General features: G+C 36.6%; 1 protein-coding gene across 17 annotated transcripts in view; it reads right to left on the bottom strand.

Moving 5' to 3' along the window:
* Pard3 (par-3 family cell polarity regulator) overlaps positions 1-25,608 on the bottom strand; it is a 660,013-nt gene that overhangs the window by 132,181 nt on the left and 502,224 nt on the right. For all 17 annotated transcript variants that reach the window (XM_027928488.3, XM_027928495.3, XM_071599891.1 and 14 more), the window contains one exon: positions 20,671-20,913. In XM_027928488.3, the coding sequence (XP_027784289.2) occupies positions 20,671-20,913 (243 nt within the window). The remainder of the gene's footprint in view (positions 1-20,670; positions 20,914-25,608) is intronic.

Raw genomic sequence — 25,608 nt, 5'->3', positions numbered from 1 at the left:
TGGGCATGCTTACAGTACCCAACTGGAGTAAGAGACTTCATTAAATATACCAGCTGAATACACTGGTATCCAGTAAAGAAAGGTCTCATCTTGGAAATGGGACTAATTAGGCCTTAGAATGAAGTCTATTCTGGGTCTGACCTGAAAGAAATTAAAACACAGTCTAAAAATAAGAAACACTCAGCAATTAACTAACCTGCCTTCAACAACAGAAAATTCACAGTACTTGATATCCAACCAAAAATTATTTGACATAAGAAGGAGGAGAAAAATCAGTCACTAGGAACAGATTCAGAAAGTATAGTGAGAGCTAGGAATGCAGCTAAGTGGTAGAGGGATAACTTAATATGCACAAGGCCCCGGGAAAGAAAGGAAGAAAGGAGGGAGAGGAGGAGGGGGGAGGGACATAGGAAAGGGAAAGTACAGTGATGATACTAATAGAGGAAAAAGGGCTCTAAAAAATATTCTTATAAGCCAGGCGTGGTGGTGCACACCTGTATTCCCAGCAGCTTGGGAGGCTGAGGCAGGAGGATCGTGAATTCAAAGTCAGCCTCAGCAACTTAGCAAGGCCCTAAGCAACTCAGTGAGAACCGGTTGCTAAATAAAATACAAAAAAAGGCCTGGGTGTGGCTTGGTGGGTAAGTGTCCTTGTGTTAAATCCCCTGTGCAAAAACAAAAACAAACAAACAAACAAAAAACAACTTCAGATACACAGTATATGCTAACAGATATGCTATGGTATAAATGTGGTTTGCTCCCTCCAAAATTCATATGTGAGTTTAATCACTGTCATTGGAATCTCAATCCAACTGTGGTGTTCAGAGGTGGGCCTTTATGAGGTGATTAGGATTAGGTAAGGTCAGATAAGCTCCCATGATTGAACCCTGGTGGCTTTGTAAGAAAAGAAAGACCTGTGGATGTTTTCACCCGTATGTGGAACCTAAAACACAATAACAGTGGGGAAGGGGAAAATGAGAAGTTCAGTAGATTAGACAAAGGAGAACAAAAGGAAGAGGGGGGGGGAGACAGAAATAGGAAAGACAGTAGAATGAATCTGACGTAATTTTCCTAGGTACATATATGAAAATCCCTAAGTGAAACCTATCATCATGCCCACCTGCAAGAATGGGGTCCTAATTAGAATAAGATAGATCCTATGCTTGTATAATTTTACAAAAATGAATTCTACTGTCATGTATAACTAAGAAGAACCAATAAAATAAAATTTAAACAACAACCACAACAAAAGGATAAAGACCAGAAGACAGACAGACAGACGCGCGCGCGCGCACACACACACACACACACCCTGACACCCATGGGTGTGCTCCCTGTCTCTTGCCATATGATGCCTCAGGCCTCTGCCAGCAGAAAGCCATCACCAGATGCATCCCCTCAACCTTGGACCTCTACAACTGTGAGCTGAAATAAACCTCTGTGATAATCCAGCAATAGAAAACTAAAATAGGATATAAAAGAAAAATGAATGGAAAGAGGAAAGGAAGATACAAATATCATGGTAACGAGGAGGCTTGGGATGGAATTAATACCTAAAAAGTCATAGAAGATTTTGAAAGTTCTTTCATTCAAAGAAATGATCAGTTTTTGAGGTAATAGATATGCTAATTACTCAGAATTGATCCTTACATGTTGTATATATGTACCAAAGCACTACACTGTACCACACAAATAGGTATCATTATGTGCTGATTAAAAAATAAATTTAAAAAACCCAAAAAGGAATTGATTAAATCAAAAGATAGGGACTGGGGTTGTAGCTCAGTGGTAGAGCACTTACCTAGCATGTGTGAGGCACTGGGTTTGATTCTTAGTACCACATTAAAGAAAAAAGAAAAAAAAAAAAAAAAATATATATATATATATATATATATATATATATATATATATATATATATATATATATATAAAATAAAGGTATTGTGTCCATCCACAACCAAAAAGAATATTTTTTAAAAAAGACAGGACCATTACACTATTTCATTACAATACACAGGCATTGGTGATATTTCAACTCACAATGGTTTGTACTTTGGGTCCTGCATAGAAATGAGAAAATAGTCTTCCTCCTTTAAATCTTAACTGTATTTTTAAATGTTACTAATAAATATTCCTAAGTTCCCATTTTTTTTACATTCTTCAAGAATTACAACTCAGTCTAATGTAACCTACACTGTGTTCCCATAATTAACTGATTTGGGTAGTTTATAACATTTCAGGCATCCCCAACTATACCATGTACATTCCTTTCTAGATCATTTCACAAACTGGTTGCCTACAGTTCTTTGATGCTACAAATTTCCAATGACTGATGAAAGATAATCTGCACTTTATCCCTTAAGATGGGTGTTTATATTACCAAGAGCTTGGAAAATGGATCAATTCAAGATAAAACATTTTGCTAACAACTTTCATGGTTCACTGGCAGAGAAAAGAAGGCTTATTAGCTTGGCATTCTAGATATGGCCTTGTCCATATGGTAAAAAACATACCAGATTTTTAAAAAGTCAATCAAACCATTCTGGCCTAGCTATTAAAATAAACAGCATGGTCAATAAAACTGGTTGTGTTATTTAAGTCCGTCTGTTTTTCTCCCAAAAGACTGGAAGAACATTGCCATCAGAGATCGTATCTGTACTTCTCTTTCAGCCCCACTAGCTTCTAGCACAGATCATGATGCATGGTTATACAGAACATATTTTCTAAATAAAAAATCAGGACTTAGCGGACATATGGTCTAACAATGGGCCAAGAAAAAAAAAGGAAAATAACAGATGACTATAACATGGCTTACAGAGGTCAATCAACTTGCCAAACATCCAAGTTGAGTGCAGTGCCAGGATCTGAATCCAAAGCCACAATGGCTGTACTAGTTCCTACTACTTAAACACACATAGAACAAACTCTAGAAGGCAGGAAAGGCAGTTGGGAAGGTCACTACGTTGAAGGACAAGTCCAATAAAGAAACATTTTTTATACTGTATCTTAAAACTTCTTTCAGAAACCCTATGGATTATCATAAGCAAAATAAATAAATAAAATTTGTAAAACAAACAAACCCACACAAAGCAAGGTAATTTTAATATGTAAGGATGAAGTGTTTATTTTACAGAAAGCACTACCAATAAATAAAACATCCTTTTAATTCTCCATAGGTAGATATTTATATTTCTATTGATGGAGAGGGAGATCAGTATCAAGTTTTCTAGGAAATATTAAAAAGGGTCCAGACTGATGAATATATTTAGTCTTCTGAATATATATACTAAATTTTTAAGCTCACAGATTCTTATTTAGCATGCAATAATTTCTATTTAGCATCAAAACAAGTACAACTAGTGGTAGTTACTAATTCATACTTTATGCAAACTGCTCAATATGGCTGTAAAAGACAGGCTCATAGCATTTCCTAGTTAATCTGGAGAAAGTTAAAAAAAAAACTGTTTATTCATCTATTTTCTTTTTTCCCAGTGTCAACATTAGCTAATCAGAATTTCAACCTATGCTGATGTGTTTCTATGTTTAAGATTAGTTACTTCCAACAACTAAGATATATCTATGTTTTCAAAGAGAAGTGGTTGGAACTTTGTGTTCTAAGCAATCCCAGCCAGATTTTCCCATCTGTATGGCTGTCACTGGCTCTGATTTGATCACTCATAAATAATCAATGGAGGGCTGAAGGAGAAAGGCTATTTTCTGCACAAGTGTCTTCTTACTCTGAGGCCCACCTCCCAGCTTTTCTGTATCAGCACAACGCTCCCTAGGTGGCAGCACCGCAGCCTGGGAAGACAGCCACCACCTGAGCTCAGGCAGGCAGGCTGCCTCTCAAGCAACAAGAAGAGCATTCTGAAAATAAGGTATATGCACAGAGAGTGAGCTCAGCTCAGCTGCTGAGTATGCCACACACAAGACGCTTTGTTCTTCCCTGTTGATGGCATCCTCTAAGAATGTCTCCCAACTATTTACTTCCTGACTTGTATAAGGAGCAATCAGCCTTGACTCTCAGAACTTACAAAACCGAAAATTTACATATTCTTATTGACTGCTCACATGATGAAAGGAAACTTCCAAAACATAGATGTACACACATGCGCACGAGTTTTCTATAGCCTAAAATACTTAGCTTTAAGTACAGATAAAAAAAAAAGTTGGATCAATTAGCAGCCCTGTGAATGTTGGAAACATCTTAACAGTGTCTCAGCGATGAAAGAGCGTAACACAGAATGAGAAAAAGAAGAAAAGTTAAATTATGTCTGCAGTTGTAATGAATCAAAGCCCAGAAGGAGGTCTGCAAATCAGCAGGTTCTAATGAAATATTAAGGTAAGTGATTATTGATGAAAAATGAATAAGCCTTTTTGATTTCAGCAACCTTTAAATCACACCTAGCTAATTAAAACAACTCAAACGCATTCATTTATTCCTTGACGGGCATTTAGCTATCTTTGAGTATAATGAGATTTCACCTATGAAGCATGTAGGTAGTCAAACCTAGGCAAGTGGACAGAGTGTGCAGAAGAAAGACACACACATAAAAGAAAAAATCTAGCCTATCTTCATATTTTATGCATCATTTCCAAACTGGGAATTTTAAAAAAAATTACTCAGAATTTTTCCTATTTAGCTTTAAAAAGCATCAATAATCATGTACTAAATATTTATTAACATTCAGCTTTATTTTAATTGATTATCATATAATGGATGTATGGCATTTACAATACTAATATTTTGCAATTATATGATGGTTTTAATTTAAATATCTCATAGAGCTATTTAAAATGGCCTATCATCCCACCCTACACTTCCAGGAAGGAAGCAATAAATAGTTTCTCAAAAGATGAGAATTATCCACAGGAAGTAGCATCACAGGCCATGGGAAAATCCAACCCCAGCATTTAGACTTGCATCAATTCCACACACATTCTCTAATATCATAACCCTCATTCGCCTTACTCTCCTGTTTTGGGAATTGATATTAGGCTATTAAAGTTAAATCCTATACCAAATTACAAGGATTAAGTTGCTTCCTAATTACAGAAATTAATCAAATATCCACACCAATGCACATTCGAGCACCAATAACTAAGACAAAGAGTTGCATGAATTAACTGCAGCATCAAAATGAAATAAGCACCAAAATAAGCTGAGAAATCTAAAAAGAAATTTTTACCTGTGAAAGACGCTAAATATAAGATATGGAATTAGCAGCATATATCATATACATAGAAAATAACATAGAAAACTCTTTAGCTTCTAAATGTCTTGAGAACCCCAGATATAGATGATGATGGTGGTAGTGGTGATAGTGGTACTGGTAGTAGCACAATAATGATAACAGCAACTTAGATTAGCCAACTTTCTGTCACTATGACAAAATACCTGAGATTACCAATGAGAAGGGAATGGTTTTGGCTCATGGTTTCAAAGGTTTCTATCCACAGTAACTTTCTCCTGTTGTTCTGGGTCTGTGGGGACTCCGTATGTCATGGTGAGAGTATGTGGTAAAGGGGGAGGCCTACTTACCTCATGGCAGCCAGGTGGCAAAGAGACAGACAGGAAGAGACTAAGGTCCCTTTAGCACCTTCAAGGGCACTATCTCCCTCCTAAGGTTCCACTACCTCCTCATGGAAGAACAAGCTGGTGACCAGGCCTTCAACACATGGGCCTTTGGGGAACATTCTAGATCCAAACTATAAAACAATTAAAACTTACTGACCTCCTCCTGTGTGTCAGTCACATTTAAAGTGCCTTATATGTAATCATTCATTTAATTCTTACAAAAACATCCCACTGGGGTAGGCACTATTATTATCCCCCCTTTACAGACAACAATGAGTGAATGTTATGGTTTGGATGTGAGGTGTCCCCCAAAAGCTCACATGTGAAACAGTGCAAGAACATTCTGAGGTGAAATGATTGGGTTATGAGAGCCTTAACATAATCAGTGAATTAATTCCCTGATAGAGATTAACTGAGTGGTAACTAAACGTAAGTAGGATGTGGCTGGAAGAGACGGGTCATTGGGGGTGTGCCTTTGGGGTATACATTTGGTAAGATGAGCTTAGTCTCTCCTCTGCTTCCTGATCATTATATGAGCTACCTTCCTCAGCCACACTCTTCTGCCATGATGTTCTGCCTCACTTCAAGCCCCAAGAAATAGAGCCAGCTCTCTATGGACTGATATTTCTGAAAGCATGAGACCCAAAATAAATTTTTTCACCTTAAAATTGTTCTTGTCAGGTCTTTTAGTCACAGCAGCAAAAAAGCTGACTAAAACAGAGTGGGATGTGAGCTCAGGCTGGCTGCAGAGCCTGTGCTTTTAACAATACCTATAGCACATCTTAGCATATGGTATAACATTAAACCAGATCTCCCCTCAATAACAGGAACTTTATGAACCTATAAAAATTATGAATTTTACTTAAAATAAGCAAAAGGGACTCTTTATTTATCTTTTATCTTTTTTAGGTTGCCCAGGCTGGCCTAAAACTTCTGTGATCCAGTGATCTTCCTGCCTCAGCCTCCAAGCAGCTGGGATCATAGGCATGGGCTATCACATCCATAAAAGAGACTTTACCAATTAAGAGTTTATATTTTGCTAATAGAAATCCCGTATTCTTCTTCTAAAACAGGACTTCTCTACTTACATACAGCTTGTAGTCTTCTTATCACACAATCTACCCTAAACTATCCTTGCTATGCTGAAAGGGAATTTGATTTTTTCATTTCTTAATTTATTTACACATACAAATATAAATAAATGGAATGTAGCGGTGAACAAAATAGACAAAAATCCCCTTTAAAATGCAATTTCATTGTAATTGGAGAATATGGATGAAAAAAAATGTTAAAATGTGTTGTTATACACCATCTCATAATGTCAAACACTAGCAGGAAAAAGAGAGCAGAGAAGGTAGATAAGGAGGCCCAGGAGGAGGCAGTTGCAATTTCAAATTATTTGCATCTTCTAATATCAGCTAATGTCAGTCACTACAAGGTGGCAGTGCCTACCTGCTCCTGCTGTTCTGTAGGGACAGAAGCAGCCCCCCCCCCCCCGCCCCGAGGCAGCCAAGCTTGATTCAGGTGAGTGCTCCTGAGAAAGAACAGTTTCATGTCAAAGCAACTATGACTCACTCTTTCCCAAGGGCTGAGCTCCTGTGACCCCCAGAATGTGCAATGCCAACCAACTTGTCACCTGCCCCTACCTTATTCTCCCTGAAAAAAACCTTCCCAGCAGCCCCCCCTTCCCACTATGGGCAGTAAAGGACTTCAAGCAGTGAGCCACACAGGAAAAGTCACCCTCATGGCCATGTGCAAGCACTGGCAGAGTCCAGAAAGGGTCAAGAGGGACATCAGTCCCTGAGAAAGGGTGCTGCCTGGTTCCATATGCTTCTCCTTACTGTGATGAGGAGATGGCAGGGCTCTTGCTTGCATCTGCCTCAGCCCTGGATCTTCCAACACAGCAGGGTTGATCACCAGTGCCTGCAGGAAGTATCCTCATTAATTTTACCATTATTTCCACTCTCTGGGAACAGAGTCTCATCCAACCATGTGTACACATATGTGTGTGGCATTGGCACAGTCCCTTGACTTTCAAATATTTCCAAGAATGTACTAAATATCAAAGTTGGGAAGTGGTGCTCTTATGCAATTGCTGTAAAGGAAGTTGCAGTAAACAAGCAGAGAACAATCTGCTCTTTTAAAAATCAACTGAAATACTGTTTCAGTTATAAAGAAGATGGGATGCTGGATGCTACGACCATTCATCAGGAAGGGTCACAGTATGCCTACTTCCAGTTCTCCTTGATCTCATATAAAAGCTGGAGATCATGTAGGGGCGGGGGGGAAGACAATCCAAAGATATGTTATTGTTTAAAAGAAACTGGGGTTGAATGTTTTAGATTGGTCCATCCAAGAGGGATTCATGGGAATCTCCCAGATGCAAATAAAATTCCTTAGAAATAATATTAGAAGGAAGATGCTAATGAAAGCACAGCTTTGACAGCTGAAATGGTCTAGTGAGGTAGTCTGTGTTTCGTTGATGCTCAACAGATTCTGTAACTGACTCATGCAGTTAGCTCCAACTCTCCTGATGCTCCAGCAAAGCCTTCAGCAAATGGCATGTCACTCATAGTCATGAAGGGCAAAAATAAGAATGTTAAATTCCTCAAATCCCTTAAATGAAGATGCATTAAGGACAATATTCTGGCAGATTGACTCTGGAACTTTTGCACAAGGTTGTAATCACCACCCTCAGCTATGACTCATGGCACCTGAGGCGTAGAAGACAGCTGGTTGCTACCTTACTGGGTCTGCAGCATCTTTCCATGGCCTGACTCTATCTCATCATCCTGTAGGTTTCAAAGCTCCACTCACCTAAGGGTTCAAGATACCATGAGGATTTTTGGCTGGGTAGGCCTTAGTGGATGAAATCCCACAAGTGTTTTCAAAGAATCATACTACTCAGAGAAAATCCATAGCAGTTCCATATCGACTTCCAGGGGTAGAAAGCATCTAGGAATTTTCACAGTAAAAAGTTTGCCATATTTAATATTCAGGTGCTGTGGTTTGGATAAATGTCCCCCAAAGGACTATGTGTTAAAGGCTTAGTATCCTGACCATGGAGCTATTAAGAGGTGGTGGAAACATTAAAAGTGGGACCTAGTGGGAGGTCTTCCAGGCACTGGGAGCATGTCCATAAAGGAGATATTGGGAATCCAGTACCATTCTCTTCCTCTCATACCCAACCATGAGGTGAATCAACTTCCTCCATAAGGTTCTTCACCCACTCAGAGGTCTAAAAGCAATAAGTCCACCCAATCATGGACTAAAACCTCTAGAACTGTGAGCCAAAATGAACCTTTTTCTTCATAAGTTGATTACCTCGGGTATTTGTTACAGTTACCAAAAGCTGACACTAAGAGTACATAAATCCAGCATACTACATGGCCTATCAGTCAAAACTATATACTGTGGTCCCTCCCTGTCCCCTGCATATATGATATAGCTCTTACCCATTTAGGATGCAACTCAAGCATACCAGCCCTTAGAAATTCACCCGTCACCAACCTAAGTCAACCTTTTTTTAGTATCCTATTTAATTCATATTACTATATATGCAATATATTACATGTAATCTAACATGTGACACAGAGTGGGAGAAACTTGGAAGGTGAACAAGTCTTATTCATTTCTATCCCTAGCACCTACCACAATTCTTGGTACATGGGTACCAACTGAAAAACTACCAGGTAGGTGACCACAGAGGCTGCCAAATACACTAACAGATGTAAACTTTGGACTTGTTCAAAGAGTTTAAGACCCTGAATATTCCACAGAGCTTAAACATACAAAGAAAGAGGACAAGGAGGAGGAAGAGGAGAATGGGGGAAAAGAATAATTAGAAATGATCTTTATTTATCTTCAATAAGCTTTAATTTCTGTTACAAAGTAGGTAATTTTTTAAAGCTATGCTAATAGGTTGCAAAAAATAAAATAAGATCCCCAACCCCCCAATCTTCTTCTGCATCAGAATTACATAATTATCTGGGATTTAAATAACAAAGTTTTGTTCTAAATTCATGCACATCCAGGAAACCCTTTGAACTCCTAAACTTCCTAGTATTCATCATTACATCAAGGGAGTCTAAAGGGTATAACTAATAATGTAAGACACAAACTAATACAGAATTGATTTTTAAAATATGTATTTTACAGAAATGTACATTTCTATATAATCTACCTTCATTTATTCTAACATTTGAGTCCATTTTATGTAATTTTAAATGCATCTTCAAATAATTACTATCTATATATAGAATACATGAATTATTTAGCTATTTTCTGCTCTGTAACATGTTATAAAGTTCATAATTTTTTCCCATTTCCATATACTTACTTGAGTGGGGGGAAAAAAAAAACCTAAGGATATCATAACCACTCCCTTGACTAGAAAAGAAAACAAATACCTTTTAAAATCAACTACTGTTTTTCCTTCAGTTACACAAAATCAACCTATGGGGTAAAGATGAAAGAAGGAATGCAGGGGAAAAAACAGAAAATAAACAAATAGTTATCCACAGCAAGGACTTAGGGTGCCCAAGGAAAAGCTCTAGAACATCTGGGAAGTTAATTTAAAAATGGATTGTGGATTCAGGGCTTGATAAATTTTCCCAAGATGTCGAAAATGCATCTCACAACAGGGCTCTGCGTAAATCCTCATGAATTTATATTAATAGTTGACTGATATTCCATCCTTATGCGGAAGCAAAAAAGAAAATAACACCAACATAAGATCACTAAATACCAGTAAGATTGGCACTTGGAGCCATGGGATTGAACGGCCAAAGGGACAGGAAAACAAGACGGTCAGGACAAAATAAAAAAAGATGAGACGTTGTGCCAAACTGCATATCAAGCAGGATCTTGGAGCTTCTGTTAGAGGCTAAAATCAAATGAAATATCAAGCAGCTCCGTAAGATTTGGGCCACAGTGTGGCCAGCTCATTGTCAAAGACCTAAAAGTTCAGTGCCCCGTGAAGGCAAAGACATTAAAACAAAAATGAACACACTCTGCTGGGGGACTGTTTATCTGATAACCACCAAAGTCTAAAACAGTTTTTTTTTTTTTATTTAGACCCATATTTCTGCAGAATATTTAAACTTTCCCTAAGGCTAAAATAAATATATAAATAAACAATCCCCATTACACATTACTTCTACAAACAAATTGTGGTTTCAGGCAATGTTAATCAACAAAAAGAATTAAACAAGAAGTCTTTAAAATTAGCCATGACCTTATTTATGGCTTCATTACTTTCACGATTTCATTTGTTGGGTTGTTATGTCACCTCGGCCTTTAATTTAATTGCTACATCTCTAACTATATTAGAATAGCTTAATGAATGGTGGTTGCTTGTTTTTCCTTACCAAAATTTAACATTTGCAGAACTTATAACACCAGAAAGCTATTTAATTCACCCCTGTATTTGGTGAAATTGGGTTTATATTTTTAAACTGATTCTCTGTTAGCAAAGCAGCATGTGAATCAATATGGCATAGTCTGATATCACTGAAGATAGGCCTGAAGAATGAAGTCTTAGGGGTCTAGACGCCCTACACTGAAGGTTTAGAATGCACCTTGGAGACAATAAGCCACAGAATAATTTTTAAGCAAGGGACTGACATGATCATATCTTATCTTACAAAACAGGTCTTGGGTGAAGTAGGGATTTGTAGAAAACAAGAATGGAGACAGGAAAGAATTTAGGAGATTCCTGTTAGGATCCATGTGCATTGCTATAGAAGGAAAGAAAACACTTGGAATTATTTAAAACAAAATACTGGCAGGTCTTTATCTTGGACCATCATAGGTAGGGTTAGACTTCTCTGAAGAAAGGTTCTGGCCTGAGTCAATGTATGAGTGATGAAAGCATTCACTGAGATTAGGCTGATGAAATGAGAGGGGGTTTAGATAAAAAATAAGAAATGTAGGTCTAGATAGGTTGAGTATGAGTACCTGCAAGGCACAGGAAGATGTGTTCCCAGCTGATGGTGCTAAGGAAATTTGGAAAGAGAGCACTGGGCTAAGTGCAGATCAGGCATGGCCAGTGCTGGGTAAAACCTTAACCAAGAACAACATGAACAAAGTAGCAGAGGTCTATAGCTATTTCCCTAGGAAATCCAAAATTTAAGGGAACAGGTAGACTAGAGCCTCTACAGAGACTGTTAAAGAACGCTGAGAACAAGAATGCAATTTTCATAGACCGTAATCCATGGATCAGAAATTGGGTCTTTAACAGACAACTAATCTGCCAGCATATTAACCTTAAACTTGCCAGCTTCCACAACTGTAAGAAATCAATTTCTGTTGATTATAAGCTTAATTTAAAAAAAAAGTCAGAAAGGAAGATGAAGCAAAAGAAAATAGCAGTGGAAACTGAGATGACAGTTTCAGGAATGACTTTCAGGAATGCCAGACTAACCCAGAATGGAAAGGACTGAAGTATTCACTGCATCAGGAATTTAGGAAGCCATGAGAAGCTGATATGCTGTGGGTGCTGTGACAAATTACAAACTTACTGCTTGAGGATGACACAAATGTATTATTTACAGTTCTGAAGGCCAGAAGTCTGAAATGGGTTTCACTTGGCTAAAATCGAGGTGGTGGTTGGGGTGGAGGTGTGTGTTCTTTCTGGAGCCCCCAGGCCAATGCTTCTTTTATTCAAGCTTCTGGAAGCCACCTGAATCCCTTGTCTTAGAATCTTTACTTCAAAGCCAGCAGTGTAGCATCTTCAAATCCTCTCTGGTTTGGACTCTCCTGTCTTTCTCTTTCACTTATAACATCTGTTGTGACTACATTGGGCAAATACGGAAATACATACGGGACAATGTCCCCATTTTGAGATCCTGAACTTAGCCAGCCATAGTGGTGGCACTCCTATGATCATAGAGGCTTGGGAGACTGAGGTAGGGGGACTGTAAGTTCAAAGTGAGCCTCAGCAACTTATCGAGGCCATAGGCAATTAAGCAAGACTCTGTCTCAAAATAAAAAATAAAAAGGACTGAGGAGGTGACTCAATGGTTAAGCATCCCTGAGTTCAATCCTGGTACCAAAAAAAAAAAAAAAAAAAAAAAAAAATCCCGAACTTAATCCAATCTGCAACACCCTTTTTGCCCTATGAAATAGCATATAGCATATTCACAGGTTCAGGAGATTAGGGTGTGGGCAGCTTTAGGGAGCAGTAGTATGCTTACCACGCAGAACAAATGAGATAGGGGAAAGAAGATAATAGCTGTCTATATCAAACTAGATTTCTTCTTTTTTTTTTTTTGAAGAGAGAGAGAGAATTTTTTTTAATATTTATTTTTTAGTTTTCGGTGGACACAACATCTTTGTTTGTATGTGGTGCTGAGGATCGAACCCAGGCCGCACGCATGCCAGGCGAGCGCGCTACCGCTTGAGCCACATCCCCAGCCCTAGATTTATTCTTTCAAAGAAGTTTGCATTAGAAGTGAAGAGGGAAACTTGGGTAGAAAACAATTTGAGAGTAAAAAGTGATTTAAAAAAATAAATTATGATTGACGTTAGCATATTTATTAGCTACATGAAAACGTCATTGGAGGGACCAAAGCTAAATACAGCAGCTGATGTACTGATGTACTGATGCAATACCCTCCTTAGAAGGGTAGGACTAGCATCCAGGAGATTGCTCACAGATCTGGCCTGGAAAAAGGGCCACTGATCTTCAGCAATGAGGAATGAGAAATATCAGGTGCAAATGAAGGTGGGTTATAGCTCTAGAGCATGTTGAAGAAAGCGACAAAGTTGGGAACATTTGCTGAGTTAGCCAAGGTCAGAAACATACAGATGGCAAAGGGCACTGAGATCGGCCCCAGCTGCATGGAGCACATGAATTAACAATGGCACTAACCTGTAAAACTTACATTACAATGACATTTACTACCTTTGAAAATTACTTTCTCACATTTCAAGAAAAGCAGAGATAAATAATATTAAGTAAATGGAAGTAAAGTGGCATTTGACTTTTTGAATAGCAAATGCAACTTTGTTATATGACCCACCATTTTAAAAGAGCAGATGTTTAATAATTGCCTGTACCTAAGAAAATTAGTTTTGTTCTGTCTTTGCCAGACTTCCTTTTTGACACAACTGGATTCCAGTTTTAATAGTGGGAAAAACAAGTTCACAAAGGTCTTTTCTTTTAAAATTGGCATTTTCTCTGTAGTGGTAAAATGCATGCAAAAAGCATATGATTATGGTATTTATGTTTCCATTAAGGTGTCCTCGGAAAGCTAGGGGAGTATAGCCTACTATTTTCTTGCTATTTAGATTTATAGCAGCACAGTTCTTATTTTATTTCAATTATATTTGAGGACAATGCACTCCCGTAGGCAAATGATTGCATGGTGACAGTCACAAATGTCCATTAGAGCTATCTTTCTGTGCAGTTTTTAACTACAGATTCTGGTATCTGGATATAAAAATACAAATTGCATGGTGTCCTCAAGTAAATAAAAAACATATTGACCAGAATTTCATCATGCCTTTGTTAGAATTCAAAGCATACTAAACTTTCTAAATTGGAACTGTGGTAACTTGTATGAAAAGAAATTCTTTGGTATTGAGACTCACTGAAAAAAGTTTAGTGATAATATCACACTTGCAAGATAATCCTTTAAATAAAATGATGACTGAATCACAGGTGAACAATTGACATCATGAAAGCCAGGATAAAGTTGTGTCTATGAGGATTATCACTGATTTCATAGCTTCACTGTTAAAGGACCTTAGTAAACTAACTCATATTGGAGCTCCAGGTTTTTTTCTCTCCCATTACTTCAAGAATAATGTTTTTCCAAGTTGGATGGATCATCTGCAGCAGTGTCAACTGAGGTGCTTGTTTAAATGTGAGCTCACAGTTCTTAACCACATCAACTGAATCAAAATACCTAACATCTGTGAGAAGCATTTTGAGTAATTTTGTAGAAGAACTCTAGGTTCTTTAATACACACTAAAATTTGAAAATGCACTGTTTAAGAATGCAGCCTAAGCTTTCTATTATTATAACAAATACCTGAGATAATAAGCTTATAAAGAAAAAAGTTTGTTTTGGTTCACTTTGGGAAGTTTAATTCACAGACAATTGGTCCTGTTGCTTTGGGGCCTTTGACAAGGCAGGACATCATGATGTGAAACCAAGCTGTTCACCTCATGGTAGCCAGGAATCAAAATGAGAGAAGAGACCAGAGTCCCCAATCCCTTGGACAGCATGTCCCCAAAGATTTAAGACCTTCTATTAGGCTCCAACTCTAAAGGTTCCACCACTTCCCAACAGTGCCACAGGTTGGGACCAGGCCTTCAACATTTGGGTCTTTAGGGGATATTCCATACTCAAACTATAGCACAGTCTTACAATTCTTAAGATCACAATTCCTGCTTGCCAGTCCCACCAGGAGCTAACCTGACATATAAGAAATGTCAAAAGTTCATATGAAGTTTGCAGTGATTCAAGTCTCCCTTTTTCTGGGTGCTCACAAGCTTAGAATTAGTAAGAACTCTGGGGTGGGGATAGAGTTCTATGGTAGAGTGTTTGCCTAGCTTGCATGAGGTTCCAATTTCAATCTCCAGCACTGAGGGGAAAAAAGAAAATGAACCCTCCTAGAATCAGTAAGAATTAGTAAGAATTGCATGAAAGTAAAACATGAAGAACTTCAAAATTCTGTGAAAATACAAAATGAAGACCTTTACGTTGTTAAAGGACAGACTGAAATGGACTGAGAGGCCCTGCTCTCAACACTACCATCCCTTACGCTCAGATAAGGCATTCTATAATACCCAGCATAAATACCCAGCATTCAATTTTAATATCCATACTAAAGCTGTAGAAGTAATCTGTAATGCCTCATGCTATATGCAATCTTCCATGTAGAGCTACCAAATTTTCCTAAAAGAAAGGGAAATTTTTATGATATGATGTGACTCTGGGATAATATAGAGAGACCAAGCTATTTAATAAATGAAGTGGTATCTAGAATTGCATCCCAATACTTTTATGTTAAGTAATAAAGAATCAAACCTCACTTGATTAATTTCAATTTCATGCTTTACTTGTTTTCTGCATCTATGGATACTGTGCTTTCCTGAAAGTAAAAGACCATTTGATAGGTAACAAGTGCAAGAGCAGATTCTGGAATAGTGCTTATTATGAACAAGGCACAGTGCTGAGTGCTTTATATGCTATTAACAGGGTTAGTCCTGCCCAAGCCTAACAAGGCAAGAACCATTATCCCCATCTTACAGATGAGGCAAGGGAAGCACAGTTTATACAACCAATGGCTGTGTAAACCAAACTCAGTCAAGTTGGCCCCTTAGTACATGCTCTAGTATATAACATGTAACTGCCTCTGACTTTATAGCAGAATTGTCCTTGGAGGTAGGAGCTAGCAGGGGATAAAGGTGTTCAAAAGTTAAGGAGGATGTTTTCTAGAAGACATTTCATTGATAAAATATCTTTAAGTAGAGGCTTAACAAAATAAAAGGCAGAATAGCTAACTGAACAACACTGAAGAATTTTGCCTATTATTTAATTTCACAAAATATTAAAATCATTTGACAGGGGATAATTCCCCAATCAGCAAAGAAAAATGTTGATCAAAATATAATGATTCCTTTTGGGGGGGGCTCTTCTGTGCACAACTTATTATATTCAGAATGGAATTTGGCTTCATGAAACAGAAACCTGATGGCAGGTAACATATACAAGGAACAGGTGACAAGTCCAGAGTGACTATGCCAGGAATGCAACAGCCAGCTGCTCAAGGGACCAGGCTGCCCCATTCTTCTTCCATGCAGCCTTCACCTTCAGGGTTGTAAACCCTCTCTTGCAGCACCCACCAGGATCCAAGCAGAGAAGGGAAATGTCAAAGGGCAAAACTGACTCAACACCCTTTACGCTTTTTCAAAAATTTATTCATTTAATTTTTTTTTTTTTTGCAGTGCTAGGGAATGTACCTTGGGCCTTGGACGTGCTAGCCAAGTACTCTACTGCTGCACTAAACCCCCAAGCTCAGCCCCATTCTAGTCAGGGAAAAAACTAGCTCTGTCGGAAGTTCCACCTCGAGATCTGCTTCTAACTTTTATTTGTCTGAACTATGCCACCTGTGGCTGAAAGGGAGCCTGGAGAACTTGAAAATTTTAGATAGGTATCTTTTGCTAGCATGAACAAAATTGGAATTTATTAAGCAAGGAAGAAGGGGCTAAGAAGATAGCAGGCACGCAACTGGCAGTTCCTTCCACAGTGCATAGAGAGTATGGAAACGGCAGTGCATCCGCTGAGATGCAGTAATAGGAAAGGCACTCATGCCTAAGAAATTCAGGATTATGAATCATTTACAATGATAAAATTTTGAGGTCACTGATTAATAATCAGGATAAAGTATAAATACACCTACATTTTTTTGTGAGTTTAAGTCTAGTATTCATACAAAACACAGGAGAGGGTCTTCTTCTCTTTAGCTTCTATCCAACATGAAAATCCAAAATGTGGCCAAGGACACCAATAAAGAGTAACCCGGGCATCAAGATTAAAGCATATAGTTAGATAATAGTGACATGTCAATAAACAGGCACAAAAATATTTCTAGACAGAGTATAATGCTATCCCTATAAAAAGCATCATAAATAATACATGGAAATTGAAATGATACCCCCATGTTGACATCAAATTCATAGCATTTAATCAATTATCTTTGGTTGCTTCCATGTCGAGCTACCAAATTCACATTTCTGACTATAAGATCCAAGAAAATGATTAAGAAAGAAAAATTCTGAATTCTGCTTTCTTACTGAACAAAGAAAATCCAAGAAGAGATGCAGGCTACACTTCACGACTGTCAACTCTTTACACTGCCTACACTCCCACAAAACCCAAAATTTGAGTAGTAAAGTTCATCAGACACTGATTACAAATTTTGGTGACATTTAAAGTTGATAGAAGCTTGTACATTGTTCATACAAGAAATAATCTCTGAGAAGTTTCCAGTTTTGTGTTTCCATTACGTTGATAAGTTAATGTAAGTGTCTTCTAGATATTTATGGGCATGTTATTTTATTGTCTGAATTTTAAGTTTACAAATATGAAGGCACCAAGAATTATACTACTTTCACTATCTCAACTTAATGATAATAGAGGCAAGCTAACTTCACATATAAACGATTCATCTCTGTGATGTGCCAACCAAAGATACTTGGACATGAACACTCAAAAGAACCCAGAATTTTGCAGTTCTTTTGATGATATGATGAACGCTTAGTTAGTACTTAGTTCATTGTGGTACATAAACACACTCAAATGAACTAATCATGTAGCAGCCACCACCATACTTATGATTTGTGCAAGAATTTAGATTATTTTTAAAAAGTAGTATGGTCCCATTAATGCTGTTCATTTGAACATAATGGCTCTGCCATTTTGTTTGTATTTAATTTTGTAAAGACGTTTGATTTTATAGTTGTATAATGGTTATAAACAGAAGGAATTTGGTCTTATTATATTTTTATACATATTTAAATAACATTATAATGAAAACATTTTAAACCAATGCTGTAGTATAAAGAGCTTATCTTTCCTTTAAAAAGGAGTTTCTATACTACTCAAAATTGAGAAGCACTTTTCTACAGCTCTCTCTCTGACAGAAAAAGATGAGATGATGGGGATGATACCATTTTTTCCATACCAAGTTCATATTCAGGAATAGGCAAGAGAGGAAGTATTGTACAGGTAGAGTAATTATCAACCTTTTGAATTAGTGATGTCACTCAGTATTAATGGATATCTTATTCTCTGAAAAAAAATCATAAAACCAAACCTAGGTTTCTTTAATTCTTTTTTGAAAAAAAAAAAATAATCTCTCTGAGTAAGGATGGTGAGGGTTGGATTATAGCAGTCTGAGGTGTGATTTTGAATTATTCATTGGTGTGACTAATCCCTGTGGCTAAATTTTCTTCTGAGATGTTTTCCTGAGTAGACTTTTGATAGCAATTAGTTAGGAAGCTGCTTCAGTTTTGGGTTAGTGTGGTGCACAGCAGAAGTCATGGAAGGGATGTTGTAGCCCAGAGTAGAGGGGTTCTGAACATGGAAGCCCTTTAGAGAATGTGCAGAAATCTTCTGGCAGGATTCAGAGTCTTTTAGAACACTGGGGTTTAAAGCAACCACTTCTGATTATGAGTTGTTGGAAGATCCTTTCTGACTCTGGCTCTGGTCATGTGGGACTTCTGAGCTATGTAACTGCTCAAGCACATCCACTCTTTTTAACTAGATGTGGAAATGATGAATGCTTCATCAATGGCCAATAATACACTGATTAATGATTTTGAAGTTCCTCCCAAAGTTACAAACTGGCAATGTCACTGTTACTAGTGTCCTTTCTTCCAGGAAAACACTTTCAATGGGACATTCACGGCCTTCAAATGCTGTTTGACCTTCTATAAGAAGCTTTCACTAATATGGCAGAAACAAGTACAAAGTTTTTAAAGGAAATGTCACTGTCACTGATAATAACTTCATTCTTTGAGTCCCGGCACATCTGTGTTAGTTAATAAGCAGGTGAACCTTCTAGGTCATCCCAGTAAAGGGGTTTAAATAAGCTAGAAGCCTCCTTCCTCATTCACCCATTATCTTCTACATAAAATAGATTTTCTAAGAAAAATAAATATTGAAAGTACAACATAAAAACGAAACATCAGAACAATAATCTGATCAAAGTTTCACATTAAGATCTGCTTTTTCATTTACTGTTGTTTGTTTTGTTTTTCCATTTGCTATTTTTTTTAAATGCTTCCTTCTGGGTTTACCCGAGGGTTATATGTTGCATTTGCCAAACTCTATTAAAAATAGCTGGAAGCAAATAACTGAAATATAGACTTCTTACAAAACTGTATCAACCAAATTACACACATGCCACAGATGAAATAATTCCAGTGCCATCTTTTGTCTTGCAAGGAATCTTAAAGTATATCCCCAGGACCAGTGGTGCCAACATCAAACTTAGAATTTATAAGAAATGTCAATCCCTGGGCTCCACTCCAGACAAAATGCTAGAGGACAGTCAACCAATCAGTGCTTTAAGAAACCTTCAGGTGATCCTACAGCTCATGAAGGCTTGGGAATCACTGATTTTTAAGTGAAACCATGTATAATGTACAGAGCCCAGCTCCCACACACAGCAACAATAATAACATGGTGAGTGAATTGTTTATGATAATACCATGCATATGTTTGACATAAAAAGAAATGAGTATTATTTTCTTCATGAGCTAAACTCCATATGGTGCTTGATTATACAAATGGAAGAATGGAAAAAGATCTGTTTAAAATTATGTCAGTTAAAACTTGAAATATACATGTATCCATCTGAAATAAACAGACAGCCACCAGTATATAGACATTACTAAGGATATAACCAATAAATAACTGCCAAAAACATACAGATATTTGTAAGTACATAACCAATAAATACATAGCCATATCCATAGAGTCAGTTAAATTTTTAAATAACCATAGGCATCAAATACAGTCAACATTGTACTCTGGTATGTTTTATTGGTAAACATAAATCAGACCTGTGGTATGTGACTGTTAATTACCAATTTCAGAACTGGCTCTGCTGTATTTCTCATTTACTAATTCTTTCATAATATAAAATTATGTTACCCAAAAAGGTGGCCCTTCTAAATCATAACTGGAACAAATCATGTCATTCTCCACCTAGTTAATTACCCCAACTGGAGGTTCTCCTAGCAATAAAAGCAAATATTGCTTAAGTAGAAGGGCCATAATTTCAAGTTTGCTTTTTATTTGAGTTATAAACTAAAGGTTGGTTCTTAGGTCTAAAACTGTTTGAAGAACAGGATGAAATATGTTGGAATCATTAGAAAAGCTATCAAAACCTCTTGCTGCTCTCTCCATTAGGCTTCGATTTGTGTAAATTCAATATTTTAGACACAACAGCTTTTAAAAGGCCATTAATAACAGGCAGTTCAGGTTTGAGGATTGATGAACAATCTACTCCCTTGTCAAAAACTATATGAAAGCTGATTTGAAAGCAATACCAGGATCGCCCCTGGAGCCTACCTGTCTACAGGTGAAGGTTTGGAATTCCGCGGCTTCTTCACTTGAGCATACAAAGCATCCATCATGTGCCCTTCTCTTGGGCTCTGGGGCCTGGTGTTGAGAGCCAGAGAACCTTCATAAGAAGACATTCCCCCATACATCAACTCGTCGTCACAGCCGAATGTGCGATGAAAATCTTGGATTTCAGCATAGTCACGTTCTCGAGCTTGTCGCTCCCTAAATTCTCGAGTTTTGGCTTGAATCCTGTAAGATTATAACAAAGATGAAATAAGAGAAACTATTCCTTCTCTAAAATCTATATACAGAAACATCCACCAAAAATATGTTGTAAAATACATTTTATCCTGTGCAGCTACCGGAAGAGCAGTGGTATTAAATGCTAAATTATATATATTTTATATTGTCAAGTAATGCCGTGTACACTAAAAAATAATTTCAGATACTTTTTGTTCATGTCAATAAGAAACACTCATAACTTAAATCTTAGGTTTACATTTTCATCTATTAACTAGCATTAAAAAACCATCACGAACAAAGGGCCTCTGGCATCTACCTGCATAGTGCGAGGCATGACATGATTAAGGCAAGAAGTGATTTTTTAAAAAGTTACACATATATGCAATGTGAGTGTGTGTGTATAAAGACACACACACACAAATATATAAAATGTATATATCTTCCTCATTTTAAATAAGCATAAACATTAAACATACTACAGTTTAAACATGAATTCACACTGTTCATGTCATTAATAGCAAAAAGTGATTCCAATTAAATGACAAGGGTATTGATTTCATGTGATGCATACAGAACCAGAGAATTCTGAGTTTAAGGACAAGAAATACACATCCAGTCAAATTCTGAAATGAAATTTGATTGCATTAAAATTAAAAAGCAGTCAGATGCAGTGGAACACATATGTAATCCTAGTGGCTCAGGAGGCTGAGGCAGGAGGATTACAAGTTGAAAGCCAGCCTCAGCAACTTAGCAAGGCCATAAACAACTTAGTGAGACCCTGTCTCAAAATAAACAGGGCTGGGGATGTGGCTCAGTGGTCTAGCACCCTTAGATTCAATCCCTGGTACCTAAATAAATAAATAAAAAGTAGGCCTTATCTGACCACTTTTACTGAAGATATATTCAATTTACTAAGATTTTATTAAATTATTTATTAAAGTATTTACAATATATTGATATAATTTATGCCATAAATTAATATTAGTTACCTAAAAATAATTAGCTATCAGTAGAATTTTGATGATTTTTGATGGAAAAATACTTTTGTTGCACACTTACAAATTGAAATAATTATTTAAAAAACAGTAAAGTCTTGGAAAACATGTGACTGCTGGGAATGTAAATTTATCCAATTATTATGAAAAATAGTATGAATGGTCCTCAGAACTCTAAAATTAGAACTATCATATAGTTCAGCAATCCCACTGCTAGGTATATATCCAAAGGAAATGAAATCAGTATATCATAAAGACATCTGTACTTAAATGTTTACTGCAGTTCTATTCACAAGGGCAATAATATGGAATTGACCTAAGTATTCAACAATGGATGAACTGATAAAGAAAATAGTGCATATATTCCCAGCAGAATACTATTCAACCATAAAAATGAATGAAATTCTGTCATTTGCAGCAACATGGATAAACCTGGAGGACATTATGTTAAATGATAGAAAAATACTGCATCATCTCATTCATATGTGGAAATGAGAAGTTAATCTCAAAGAAGTAATGAATAAAATAGTGGTTACCAGAGACTAGGAAGGAAAAGGAGGGATAGAGGTCAGTCAATGATTTGCAGTTATAGTTAGAAAGGCAAAAAACGTTCTTGTATTCTGTTGGCTACTAGAGTTACTACAGTTAACAATGACATATTGTATATCTCAAAATAGATGTTCCCACCAAAAAGAAATGACAATTGTTTGAGGAAATGTAAATCCTAGTTAATCCTTCTTTAAGCTTTATACAATGTTTACTTGTATCAAAACATTACATTGTATCCCATTACTATATAATGCTGATGAAGGAAGTCAAAGAATTTCTTAAAACAACAAGAACAACAAAAAGACATAACTGTGATCATGAATGGAAAGATTCTGTGTGTAAGTCAATGTGCCCGAAACTGATAAAGTTTTAATGAAGTTCCTATAAAAATCCAAGCAATATTTTTGTAGATATTGACAATATTATTTTAAAATCTATACTGGGTTGGGGTGTTGCTCAGTGATAGAGTGTGTACTTAGTGTACACGAGAACCTGGTTTTGAGTCTCAGCACCACGAATAAACAAAACAAAACAAACAATAAAAATGAGATAAAATTAATATGGAAGGACAAAATATAGAATAGTAAAACAATTGTGAAAAAGAACAAATAAATGGAAGAAATCACACTTCTAGAATGCAAGAGATAAAATACAGCTACTCTAATATAGACTGTATAATACTTTTAGAAGGACAGATGCAAGATCAGTAGAACAGAATAAAGAACACAGAAGTTGACAACTATGGCCAACTAATTTCTCACCACCATGCAAAAACAATTCATTGGAATAAATGGATTTTTCAACAAATAGTAATGAAGCAATTGGATACCATTAGGGAGGGGAAAAATCCTGAAATTAAGTTTCACACTTTATGCAAAAATTAATTCAAAATAGATCATAGGTTTACAGAGATCCTGCGTCTAATAAAGAAAAAGTAGGCCCTAATCTCCATCATGTGGGATTAGGCTCCAATTTCCTTAATAAGACTCCTGTGGCACAAGAATTAAAATCAAGAATCAATAAATGGATGGACTCAAACTAAAAAGTTTTTTCTCAGCGAAAGAAACAATCTGTGAGGTGAACAGTGAGCCTACATCCTGGGAGCAAATCTTCACTCCTCCCACAGCCGATAAAGCTCTAATCTCTAGGGAATATAAAGAACTCAAAAAGCTAAGCACCAAAAAAAACAAATAACCCAATCAATAAATGGGCCAAGGACCTGAACAGACACTTCTCAGATGATGATGTACAATCAATCAACAAATATATGAAAAAATGTTCATCATCACTAGCAATTAGAGAAATGCAAATCAAAACCACTCTAAGATTTCATCTCACTCCAGTCAGAATGGCAGCTATTATGCATACAAACAATAAGTGTTGGCGAAGATGTAGGGAAAAAGGCACACTCATACACTGCTGGTGAAACTGAAAATTGGTACAGGCAATATGGAAAGCAGTAAGGAGATTTCATGGAAAATTGGGAATGGAACCACCATTTGACCCAGCTTCCCCCTCCTTGGTCTATACCCAAAGGACTTAAAATCAGCATACTACAGGGACACAGCCACATCAATGTTTATAGCAGCACAATTCACAATAGCTAAACTGTGGAACCAACCTAGGTGCCCTTCAGTAGATGAATGGATAAAAAAATATAGCATATATACACAATGGAATATTACTCAGCAATAAAAGAGAATAAAATCATGACATTTGCAGGTACAAGGATGGAGTTAGAGAAGATAATGCTAAGTGAAGTTAGCCAATCCCAAAAAACCAAATGCCAAATGTTTTCTTTGATATAAGAAGGCTGATTCATAGTGGGATAGGGAGAGGGAGCATGGGAGAAATAGATGAACTCTAGATAGGGCAGAGGGGTGGGAGGGGAAAGGAGAGGGCATGGGGTTATTAATGATGGTGGAATGTGATGATCATTATTATCCAAAGTACAGGTATGAAGACACGAATTGGTGTGAATATACTGTGTATAGAACCAGAAATATGAAAAATTGTGTTCTATATGTTTAATAAGAATTGTAATGCACTCTGCTGTCATATATAAATAAAAAATAAAAAAGGAATTTAAAAAATTAATTACTTATAAATAAAGACTTTATATTACTTTGGTAAAAAAATAAATAAAATAAAAATAGATCATAGTTTTAAATGTAAAACTACAAAAATTAATCAGGAAACATAGAATAATATCTTTAGGATCTAGTATTTGGTGAAGAGTTCTTAGAAATGATACCAAAACTGCTATCCATAAAATAAGAAAATGTATAAATTCAACATCATAAAAATTACAAACTCTTCTTCTGTGAAAAGTTCTATTTAGAAGATAAAGAGGTACAAATGGGAAGAAGATATCCACAAATCACTTATCTCACAAAGTCTAAAAAATATTCATAATGTAACAATAGGAAAACAATCCATAGGCCAAAAATAGGAAGGAAAATTTCACTGAAGAGGATATACAGCTGACAAATAAAGACACAGAAGGATGTTCACCATCACCTGCCATTAGGGAAATGCAAATTAAGACTATCATGAGCTACCATTAGATACCTAGTAGATCAGTTAAAATAAAAAAACAGTGACAATACCAAAGGTGGGCAAGGATAAAAGGAAACTAGGTCTCTCACACATTGCCATTAGAAATATTAAATAGTGCAGCCACCCTGGAAAGCAGTTTGGTAGCTTCTTAAAAATTAAACACACTTAACATACTAGCCAGCAATTGAACTTCTGGGTATTTATCCCAAAGAAAGAAAATTTATGTCCAAGAAAAAATCTGCACAAATTGTTCATAGCCATTTACTTCAAAATCAGAAATAAAAGAGATATTGCACAACAGGCAAGAAAAAAAAAAAAGAAAACTGGGGTTCATCTGTATCACAGAATATCACTCAATGTCAATTTCCTGGCTCTGATGTCATCCTTCAGTTAAATCATTGTAACCACTGGGGTTACTACATGAAAGTACATAACACCTCACTGTATTATCTTTGCAACTTCCTATGAATCTAAAATAATTTAAAAATAGTTTTTTAATTCTAGAAAAGTGTCACATACTATTTTTCTCCTTACTATACTAGTTATCACCATTACTTCAGCCTTGATTTTCAAAATGTTGGACTCCGAGGGTCAAATT

Source organism: Marmota flaviventris, chromosome 12 (genome assembly GCF_047511675.1).
Source record: "Marmota flaviventris isolate mMarFla1 chromosome 12, mMarFla1.hap1, whole genome shotgun sequence".
Classification (NCBI taxonomy): domain Eukaryota; kingdom Metazoa; phylum Chordata; class Mammalia; order Rodentia; family Sciuridae; genus Marmota; species Marmota flaviventris.
This window is presented reverse-complemented; position numbering and strand designations above follow the sequence as displayed.